The sequence below is a fragment of the Helicoverpa armigera genome, chromosome 11 (assembly GCF_030705265.1).
Source record: "Helicoverpa armigera isolate CAAS_96S chromosome 11, ASM3070526v1, whole genome shotgun sequence".
NCBI classification, from domain to species: Eukaryota; Metazoa; Arthropoda; class Insecta; order Lepidoptera; family Noctuidae; genus Helicoverpa; species Helicoverpa armigera.
The window spans coordinates 8,106,006-8,118,145 of NC_087130.1; the positions used below are offsets into that span (position 1 = coordinate 8,106,006).

The 12,140-nt window shown below is 33.9% G+C and overlaps 1 protein-coding gene across 6 annotated transcripts in view; it reads left to right on the forward strand.

Moving 5' to 3' along the window:
• LOC110378362 (rab11 family-interacting protein 4A) overlaps positions 1 to 12,140 on the forward strand; it is a 74,760-nt gene that overhangs the window by 30,492 nt on the left and 32,128 nt on the right. For 4 of the 6 annotated variants that reach the window (XM_021337584.3, XM_021337580.3, XM_049850705.2 and 1 more), the window contains 4 exons: positions 541 to 638; positions 1,863 to 1,984; positions 4,809 to 4,892; positions 5,366 to 5,410. In XM_021337584.3, the coding sequence (XP_021193259.3) occupies positions 564 to 638; positions 1,863 to 1,984; positions 4,809 to 4,892; positions 5,366 to 5,410 (326 nt within the window). In that variant the 5' untranslated portion in view covers positions 541 to 563. Of the gene's footprint in view, positions 1 to 154; positions 311 to 540; positions 639 to 1,862; positions 1,985 to 4,808; positions 4,893 to 5,365; positions 5,411 to 12,140 lie in introns of those variants that run through there. The other 2 variants (XM_021337583.3, XM_021337581.3) reach the window with 2 other exon arrangements.

Here is a 12,140-nt window from a genome sequence, read left to right on the forward strand (position 1 = left end):
ATAAAAGTAAATTGAAACGGCTGTAACGTTCAATCAAGATTTTTACACAATCATTTTATTAACCAAAGAGTTTCTCTTTCTACGTAATTAAATAGTTTTCTCATGTTGTCTATGGTATCTAACTGGCATCGAGTGTTAATCAACAAGTCTAGATAACAAAGATAACGTTATCGGACATTTAAATACTTTGCTACTTATTCACTTGGTAGTGTGAAGGAGGAAAACTAGTTTCATTAATTAAAAACATTTTTAAAACAAATAAAGCATGTGTAATCTGAGATGGACTTAATTCTTAGATACTTAGCATCAGGTATATTAAATTTCGGTTCAGTGAAGAAATAGAGTTTGTTTTCTTAAGAAACGTTGCAAACGAAAATCCATCTAGGCTAGAGTAACCTTGTTGCTTTGATTATTTCTGAAACTTCACCTCGTTCTCAATGGTTTTGTTGCGTGACTATGGTTGGGGTCAACGGCCGCGTTCCTAGAATTAACAATATGTGCTGAATATGTATGTTTACTTGTCTATCTGTCGTGTTTCAGAGCTGAAGGTGCCTGAGGAGGCAATGATGGCGCCCAGCGTGTTCCAAAGGACCAAGTCACCGCGCACCTCACCAGGAAACTTACCCAGGAAACTACAGGTGTGTACTCTTCTGTTCTAATGATGAAAATATATCCTATTTTGGCGTTTTATTCTGAGGATGGACTGCTAGTTACTATACCGAAGCTCCGTTTAGTCCGCACTGAAGTACCAACTTTTAACTTCAAAAATAACTATTGGTCCTTAAACCTCCACAAAGTCCTTAAACGTACTTAATTCTTAGTAAAAAAGGCTCTTTATACGCATTCCGCTAATTAAAACAATGACAAATTCTCATATGTTTGCAATTGGATACAGGCGGCATTTTGTAATGTTATTTACACCATGCGGGTAATACCACCATATATGTATGCAAAATTTTAAACGCCTAACTTTCTATTTGGCAATTTGAAATTACAATAAATTCAAACTAGACACAGAAAAGGTGTTTTTCAAAAATATTTGCTTAGCATCGTGAGATAATAGCCTATTAATAGTATTGCTGACAATTTGCATATTTGCATACATGACTTGATGCTTAAATGTTTTCCATAAACTCTATACATTATTGCTTTGTTTACCTATGCGTTCATAATGTACTTTATAGCCTGTTGCACTTTTCTTTGAAATTACTTTTAAACCAAATATAGCTACATAGATACTTAATTACATACATTGATGAAGCAATAAAAAACATAGCCAGAAAAAATCGAAAGACGCAAGAGTTTATTAAATAGACGATGATGACGATTTATTAAAGAGACGATTAACTTAAACACATAAGTACTAATTAAGAATAAGACGGGATTACCTAATAACGCTATTTAGGCAAAAGACGAAAATATAAGGCTTCTGTCACCATTCATAAGACTTCGATAAGAAATTGCACATTTGACGTCGCTACTTAACGAACTATGGAATTAGGGTTACCTACTTCTTTAAGACTTAATCAGCCAGAGCTACAAAGAATCTTTAACTGAAAAAGCGTGTCACAGACAAACCTATTTTATTTTTATAAAAACCTGACTTGCTGACAGTTTCACCTGCATTCTGTGAGAACTACTTCTCGCCTCCATAATATAAGCAGGATAGGTATATCCTGTCTTGATAAATGTTCTATCAAACTATCAAACAATATTTCAAATTAGGTATTCCTAGAAAACGCGTTCATGCAAGCATAAACACATACAAACTCTTCTGCTTTATAATATTAGAAAATATCCATGACCGTTACATTTTTATGTAAAAAAATCGCATCCTAAATTATACTTTTCCCGTGTTTCAGAACGGCACAGAAGCGTCCGGCCAGTCGGACCCCACGGCAGACTCCAGTCCTGGCAACTCCATATCCGATGCTGAGAACTTCGAGTGCTACGGCGAGGGAGACCACGACACTCCAGCTAACACGTTAGTCTTCTGTTCTGAGCTACCTCCATGATCAGACTACGTACAGCCTTGTTAATATTCCACTGCTTTCCTTCGCTACATGGCTCCTCTCTGGCCGTAAACCACAGATTATGTACTAAAATATTAACTTAACTGTTTAGTACATAATATCATGTGGTAGTATGTAGTCTGGCACCACGTATTTGAAGAGCGAATTAGATCACAATGTAGAACATAAGTATTGAACGATATTTTAGTGCATAGAACACATTAATAGGGATACATCAGAGACTTTAATTAAGACCCTATCCACCAGCTTAACTGCAGCGCGTAAAAGTGGTAGCTTGTCTGCAAAATATGTATTACGTCAGAGATACTCCTGTCTCACTGGCGTTTTTTACGAGCGTAGGCGCTTATGAAACGTCAACCTTTAATATGAGCAAAAGGTTCTTAGAACGCCATTGAAAAAGGGGGCAAATACGAATAGCAAATTGGCAAAACTGCTACAGTTTCTATTGACTTACCCACTGAAGACATTGTATAACAAAATTAATCTATGTCTTACATGATAACAATCATATCTTCAGAGCAAATATTATGTAATGTTTTCAGTAATTTATGTAACACTAATTTAAATAAAATGCTAAATCCCAAAAAAAACGATAATATTAATATATATTCCACGTTCCGTTCGGAGAAATTGAGCATTCGGAAGTCGATGAAATATTGTGCATATAAATGCGGAATTATTGTTACGTTACGCTTTATATTTATAATTTTACATAATCTATTATTTTACTTGTTAATCTTCCTAAAACATATTATTTCGACTGAATACCTCACCACATAAAGTATGCTTATTATGTATAAGTATTAGTAGATCCTATAGTAGAATAGTATGATGACGTGTTTTGTTTCGTTTATTGAAATACAATTTTACAATTTTCAGGGAAAAAAATCTGTATATGTACTTGACTACTTATAACCAAAAATAACGGCTTCATCAAAAGTAATGAAGTTCTGAGGTGTAACTTTCCTTTCATAGTTAGCATGTATTTTTCTTATATATTTCATAGTATTAGATACGTGCCTTAAAATATGTTGGTATGTGTACCTATATGTACGTAAACATATTAGGTGCACATACATATTTTAATAGAAATCCACTTTCAGAAAACTTACAATTAATTATCAACGCAAGAATTTTTTGATGCAACTTTCAACCATTTTGTTATTTAAATTTGATCCGGCTATAATTTAATTATTTAGGTTTATTGTATCATAATATTTCTGTTTCGTCAGTCCACACAAAAATAAACATTTTTAATGTAAAATTAACGTTGTTCTAATTAAGAAATGTTTCAACAAAATATCAAAGCGTTGCCGTTTAGACAGCATAAACAAACATATGTAACAGTTTTTTTAATATTATATCAACATATAGGGCAGGCAACTGTATCATAAAATGACTTCCGCAAGTGCAATGGCGATGCCAGAAGTTTTCTATATGAACTATACAACATTATCAAGAAAAGTAGGCCATACTTGCATGTTTTATGGTCTAAAGAACATTAAATAAATCTTTCAGTTCCAAACTATGTAGAATTTTATGACCACGGGCTGAAATTGACATGGTTTTGTTTCACTTACTTCATGAGAAAATTGCTTCAGGCACACATTAAAAAAAAGGTGAAGGAAAACATCTTGAGGAAACCTGGAATATAAAGTCTAAAATCACCAACCCGCATTGAGCAAGCGTGGTGATTAACGCTCAATCCTTCTCCGTGTGACAGGAGACCTGTGCCGAGCAGTGGGACGATGAAAAGGCTGTAACAGAACAGAACACATTTTCAATATTGCACATTATCCAGATCTGTACTCATACCATGATTGTATGAGTTTATTAATAGTATTTTGTTGACTCGATACAACTATGCACGTTAACTTTTTGTATGGCAAATTTTAGTTCCACTAGTGAACGCTAGAGGCACTGTAAAAATTGGCATACAAGAAATGTTGGTAGTCGGTTTCAGGAGACAGTTCCTTTCAATCATTAGCTAGAAAACTTTTGCATAATATCGCCTACATAATATATTATTCTGATAAAAATAAGCTATATTATTGCCAAACGTTAGTCAATCTAGTAATTTATACATCCTTTACAATATTACTAGGATCATGTTATTCTTCTCAAACTTCCCGTGTGCATCTTTAGTAGACATCCTTCATTCTCACGTTTTAATTTATCATATTAGCATTGGAAATAAAACACCATAAAATAAAAGAAAACTTTCAACTGACTCATACATTTTCTAAGCACGTTTTGCTATATTGAAAGTTTATGGCCTGAACAAATTGCTTAGTTCCAAACACGATGCGCTGATCAAAATTTAATATAATTTACAGCTGAAAAGTTTACGAGGCTACGTTTGAAACGAGCTACTCTGCTCTTAAGTTTTTGGGAAATATAACAATATACAACAACTGTAAGCGTCAGCTTGCTAACTATTATTTCATTTAAGTTTCCTTTTTCATTTGCGACTTCATCAGCACCAAGATACATTATTCTCTTATTTCCAAGATTTTTGTTGCACAGGAACATACACCTACAACTAAATATCTTTCTGTAATACATATGAAGTCACTGAATCTTGGAGCGAAAATTTACAGTTTTTTTTAATGCAATTCGCAGAAACTAAGTCCTACTGGATCGATTTACCTAAGATACTTTTCCCGTAGTATTCTTGCCATCTTTTCCCTACCATGTCTGCTCCGTATTATCTAATCCCTTATATAATATAATTTCCCCCTAATAAATGATACTAATTAATATTTTCTCTTACAGAGTAGAAAACGGCACGAGAAGTCCTGGCAACCCACTGAACAGACATTCTTGGACTAGAACAAGTTTAAGGCGAACCCCACCGAGGTAGGTGGAAATGTTTTACTAAATACAATTTTGGTCACTAAAATTAAGTTTTAAATCAACAATGCTAGTAGATTAGAAATAATTTTGAAAGTCTTCTATATTTTTGGTTATTTTATGCACCTAATAGAAGAATGAAAAAATGTAACGAACCGTCTAAGCCCTTCTAAGTCAAGCAGACTTAGAAGGGCTTAGACGGTTTTAAAGTTATGAAAATGCTTTTGCACAAATTAGTTTACTGTTTTTGATTAAACCTAAATGTCTCATTGTGTATCGAATTCTTAAAAATTTTCATTTAATTTTAAAAAGGATATTTCAAACTGTCTTTTACAAATAGTTTCGGGCTCTTACTTTTAATTGTTTTACTACTTACGTTATAACTTTTCTTTAGTTTGTGTTCACTTAATTGTGTTTTGTTGTATTATCTTTTCTTTTTGTTTGCTTTTTATCTATTATTTGTGTTGTGTCTTCCGTAGCCACCAGGAGAACTTGCCGCATCGGCGATGGGGCTCCATGAGACAGTAAGCTATTATTTTAGATTATTTTTTTGCTGTTGAATGTAACAAAACTATGCCGCAAATATTTTTCGTTTAAAATCCGAGCATACATATGATATTGCAAAAACCTGTAGCTCGGTTTCTCACATCAGCAGTGATCAACGGTTTTCGTAAGAATCGAGAGATGTCGCTTGGAAAAAAAAGTGGAAACTCCACTATTACAAAAGCACTGTTGAGCATCAAAATAATATTTTTCAAACATAAAATTTCTAATCAATCAATTATAATAAATCTGAATAAAAGTAGAATTAAGGCCAAATTTTGTTACATTCATTTTTTTTATTTCCTTTCTGCCGGAAGGTATCGCAAAAATATTCTGATCATCTGTCAGGTGTTAATTTGAACAACTGCTTTTATTGGACAATACAATACTTAACAAATCCGTATGAATATATTATTTTATTCAATTAAAATCGTCAGTTACGAAAAAAAACAGTTTTTGCGATATCTCCCAGTGTGTGTGTGTTTTCTTTTGTTTTATGTTTTGGCACTTTTATTTCATGTAACTAGGTATTTCATTTGTTTTATGCATATCTGCGTATAGTGCAATTTATTGTAGTCGTAGTTTAAATAAAGACCGTCTACGAATAGACACGACAGTCAATCGAAAATCTACAACACAACGTACTGGAGCAAAGACTGAAACACAAGCTGTATCTATTGAAACCATTGCCAAATAATTATCAACCTAAATCCCTTTTAATAAGGTCCTTTAACATTTAAATAAGAGTAATGTTATAGTGGTCGCGGTACATACTATTGTCAACTGCAAACAATGCCGTCCCCACTATTTTCAGATAGTCAATGAGTCATCTCAACACGTCAGTCAGATATAAACGTGAGCAGATACTAAAACAATTAAAGATTATCGACCTGTGCTTAAATTCTCAGGATGGGCATGTGAACCGATTCTGAACAATGTAGGTACTTGGGTACATAGACTATGAGAACGTCCATAACGTAGCTAGATTATTTATGCTACATTTACTATCTTGTACGATGTCACAACATTGTATTACTTTGTTTTAAAATATGTGGATATAGAGGCGACTACATTCATTCACAAATGACATAAGTTTTTTCAGAGATCAAAGACAAAATATGTAGTTTTCGGAAAAAAGGATATAGCAAGAATAGCTTTGTACATATTTTGTAGCTTTCGTAGCTTTGCTTTCACAAGGAAGCAGAAGGCGTTATAGTGATTGAGAAAAATATTTTAACCTACGTGTCGGTATGGTACATTACTCTGGGAACGAATCGAAGTGAAATTGATCTCACGTAATAAATCAAAAGCGGAGATGTTAAGAAACTACTTGATCGCGTATAAAACTAACAACGCATTGCAATGTGAAAAATGCAGTGTTAAGAACATTATAATTGGATATTTGGCACAAATTAATGAATGGAATTTAAATTATGACTATTGCTCATAATTTAAATTCCATTCGTACTTTAAAATCTCATCGTAATATATTCGTGTTGTTCGCATTTCGTGTAACAGTAACGCATCGTTATCGACATTGTTATATTATACAATGTATGAACAACCTAATGTGCACCAGTTATAGTAAAATGCGGAAAACCTCTTACTTTTTACCACGTCAGTAAAATAAAAGACAAAACCTTATTACAATGTCTTACGTCGCGTGTAGGAACAAAAGAATAATTTAGATATCTATATCATTCAGTCCGCCATGTTTTTTTCGTTCGAAAAATGGTCTTTGTATCCGCAACAATTAGAGCTTTTATTACCAACAATTTTCATGCTATCACAGTTTTACTTGCATTCCTATCGGATAATAATCTTAAATGCAATTTAGGAATACAATTACTGTTTTCTAAATTGAAATAAACCTATGGACAGTTTTGCGTAACTTCCTAACGTTTCCTACTTTTCTGAAGAAAAATGTTAATGGTAGCCGTTACGCTAGTAATACCTTTGTGGTTTAAAAGAAACTTAATACTAGATTGCAATACTAGGTTTTTGTACTTAATTGGCACATCTAAAATTGTGTAATTAGCATTTACAAAGGCTCATTAGCTGACATCCTTTAACAATTAGTGGACCTAGCATTATGCAAATGGATTATGTTAATGGTTCTATGAACATGTTTCGTGTATTGGACTGCCTTCCAAGTCATTTGCGTTGAAATTAGGATATCGAAACAATTGTGTATTCAAATTCAAGGAATATGAACAATAAATGTATTCTGATAATATTGTTACCATTACACTGGAAAACACCACGTTTTTTAGCTGGTTTGCCTGTTTTGATGCATAGGAGTGAATATAATATCCCAAAATTTTCCAATTTGGGATGGGTCTAATATCTAAATTCCTTTGAACTAAAAACGAAAAAATACAGAAGACGAGCGTTCTAGAGATTCAGACTCACCAGTTAGGATTCTCACCAAGAAAGTGAACTGTCCCGTTCCGGCTGGCAGCCTGCTGTGGTTGCCCAACGCCGCACGCGCAGCACTGCTATACTTTTTACTCGTAACGCACACATAATCACTACAAACATCGGCAATTACCTTTACACAGCGATAATCTTCAAATTGGTTCGAAGAATTCGTTAAATTGGCCAAACTAATCTTTGAAAGTCAGAGGATTTCTTGGTCATTTAAAAACTGCTTTGCAATCAGTCAAACGTTTCGTAAGAAACTATTCAACAGGTTGCACATCAATCGAAATTGACTGAAAATCAATCTAAAATCCAGTTCCAAACCAGTTACTGAACAAATACAATAAAATTCAATAAATCATTTTCTGATTCAGCGAGCAAATACATTCAGTATTCCACTTTCATAACTTGCAGAGGCAATTAAGCTTTTTATCTTTCAGCTAATTCATAGATATTAACACCAGCTGTAACAGATGCTATTTCCATAACACGATAATGAGAAACCCAATCTCATGTGCGTTCACATTATCTACTACACTATGCGTCGTACCATCTTCCAACAGCCTACTTACTTATTACTTGTAAAAGTTGGTTTCATAAATGCTATTTACGCAATTACGATACGAGTACGCTAGCAGAGATTATCCCGATAACTTAGGTATTTACGATCATCCTGCTACGTATGATACAGCAGGAAAATTACATTGAAACATGAAAATAATACTGTTATGCTCCAAATAGGTTCAAGAGTCAACATTTATTACAGTAACAATGCTGAGAAAATGATGATTTGCCTACATAATTTAATTCTACTTCCTAGCCCACCTCGTGCAGTCACGCATCATACTACTTTAGTTTTTTATCTAAATACCTTGAAACCAGACGCTCGTAACGTTGCTCGACTCGTGGGATATAATTCAGAAGAAAATAGCAATACGCGACCAAATTATAAAGACCCCTCAATAGTTTACGATCCTATTAAACCATGGGATGAGAAAAGTAATAGTATAACAATCAAAGATCGTACAGCAGTGGTCATTCGAACAATAACAACGATGTTAGCCGTCCGTGACGCAACGCCTGACATTTGTCACTAAAACGTAACCAAAATTAAACTAACAGAAGTTTAATTAGTAGCATGTAATTATCTCCTTGATTTTCGTAAGAATGATGAATTTATCGGAATTAGACGTCTTGAAAATGGCTTTTCTGGATGAAACAAACCCACGCAAAGGTGTAAAGGTTCTGGCTATGAAATAATTAACCAAAACATCTTATGCAGTCCTTATATATGCCCATGTTCTTTGTTCCATGCAGATGTACAATGCAAGACCTAGTAGATAGGATTACTTGCACAGGATGCAGTATAATAGACTCTGGACTACTGCGTTTTAATTGTATTGCGTACAGCGTAACTGTTCGTGGCAATGGTTGTGTACACACTGTTATTTTGCCGTCGTCTACTAAATTATCTACAGTACTTGCAATATCTTTAATAACACACAGTTCAGTACTATCTATTTCTTTACCTTATTCGACTATTTTTTTATTGTTTTGTTAACTTCTTTTGTTTTCTATTGGGTCATGTCCTACTTGTTTAATATCTTTTTGGTTTTCTTTTTCATTATTCTTCACAATACGTTTATTAATAGGTACTTCTTTAGATTTCTGATGATCATATCAAATTTTTATTCCATATGAGTCACGGGAATGTATAATGTATGGAGCAGCAAATATTAAATTACACATTAGCATACCATTAGGGCTTGATACCGCGATATCGTTAAGCTTGACTAAGTTAGTAAGCAGACATTAGTGCGCCGTCCACCGCGAGCTACTTAATAATTTAATAACGGCGAGTGTTTCGCCAGCCATTGTCTGTTCTATTGTGGATAATTCATACCTCGCGGTGTAGTCGCTGACCGGTCCACCGCTGCGTTTGTTGATGCGTCAGTACATCGTGGCTACTCGCACGAATATACCGACCGCGCCGCCAACGCGCACGCCGCGTGCCATTTCGAATTTCGAACACTTTTTTCTTTTACTTTTTTTTTTCATTTTTCACCAGTGATGTTTATTCTCTTGTCTGTGAAATAGTTTCGAATGAAGTGATGTGAAAAAAATCGAGTGTCGTGTTCCATGTGACCGGAGTTGGTGTGGATTTTTAAATTCGTGCAATTATTTGTTTGTAAAGCTGGAGCGGAACGGTGTTTACATGCATTACAGAAAGCGACCATACAGGTTGGGAATATTTTAAATTAATATAGCGGCTAATTTAGCGACAGCGAAAGTAGCAACTTACTCACAATTTTAAATACTTACCACGATTTCAATTTTCTAAATCATGTTCTTGAATCTAAATTGAGAAATTGGTGCATGAATATTGAATAGTACATAGTTTACACTTAAATTCATCTTGTTTAATGATCCGAGAATTAGAGTTATCAAAACGCAGGCTTTGATTGAGTGCTTATTTACTATGTTTAGAGAGTTGATTATAAAAAGATAGATTTGATTTGTATTACAACACTTTTTAATGTGACAAAAACAATCCGTTGTGGCGCGATAATGACGTAACCCGTTTGGATGTTGTTTTATTGTGACAAGAGATACAACAGAACAACAATGTACGCATGGGTATTTTATTGCTGGCCACACTATTGTGTTTTTAGCGATGGCACCCACTAATGTATATTGTACCACTGTCTGTTTGGAATACGCATATATAATCAAGATACTTTTATGCTGTGATATCCTGTGCACTGTACACATACCTACATAGTTACCTGCATCGATACCGGGAGGGAAATAAATTGATTGATCAGTAACGTTAAAGATTAGATGCAATTTGTTTAGTGTTTAGATGAGTCCATAAAATCCTGTACAGTTTAAAATTACTATAAATGTTAAAGAAAATAAATAGGATATAGGACCCAATGCAAAAGAATTTGAAGCCTATCAATACGAAGCGAAGGTTCAAAACGAAATGTAACAGAAGGCAGGAACAAAATAGTTATACCAATATTTAGCAATTGTCACTTGAACGTGCAAACTGAATTAGAGAACTCATTGCCACAGGCGGTTACGATTACAGCAACAATTTACTTTTTTGGCGTTCTGTGTAAAAAATAACGTAGGTGGACTCGTTCTCAATTGGTCAATTCGAGGACAGTTGCAACTCTTACTGGCGATTTACGGCTACAGAAATATTGTAGACTTGAAAGTTTTTTGTACGACATTTTATGATATTTCCATTGTGCCTTAATTTACTGAAACTTCGTAGAAAACTCTTATGATTTGATGTAGAAGTTAATTCATAACCCGTGACTTAGAAAGAGGTAGCTTCAAGTATGTACTCATGGCTTAAAAAATTACCAAATTCTGTGATACATACTACTACAAACTGTCGTAAACCATTCAAGTACAAAAAAGTTTAGACGAATCATTGTGTAACGCAACTTATTTCCCACAAATTATGTTGTTACGAAATATCCAAGTGACCATGTAGTTCTGTTTGTGGAAGTAGCACCTCGGAGCTTAACCTCACGACTCACATTAGGATTGAATGCCGTTGCTAATTGTACCAAAGTCAAATACAAGAACGAATATCAAGGAGAATAGCGAAAAAGGTATCTAGGTAAATCCTTTGAAGAATGATCTAATTACAATACGTAACAAAAATTATGACAGCTCATATAATTTTAATTTTTGTACAAAAAAGGTGATTAGGGTTGTCTATGAATGTTTTACTCTGACTAAAACCTTTGTGTATGCAAATACAGCAACACTATTCAGTTCTAGTTTATGTCCTAAAGTTTTAAGTAGGTATCCTATTAGAAGAAAATCTAATTAAACAGAAACATTACAGTGAAATGCGCATTAAATTGATTGTGTTCAGCAGTTATACAACATTTAACCCCTCTGCTCGACAAGATTTTGACATATTACTTTACCGTTGATTCGGCGGGAATTTTGAATCGCGACATGGAAGTCAAAAATTTGTACTAACTTTCAACACATGAATTCTAAGTCCGTAATGCCTGATCAGAAGTATTTTAACTATAACTTTAGAGCTCACTTATTTGACAACAACGTGCAAAGGTCAAATGGGGTCAGTTAATTCAGAAAAAGATAATAATTACGGTGTTTTTAAGTCTATCGAAAAGTTAGGCATTTCAAATTTGGTGAAAACTTACCAATAAATAATCGCATCACTTTCTCAAACACAACACAAACGTCATATTTATAACATTTTCAATCCGTTGCAATACATTTCGTGCAATTATTTAT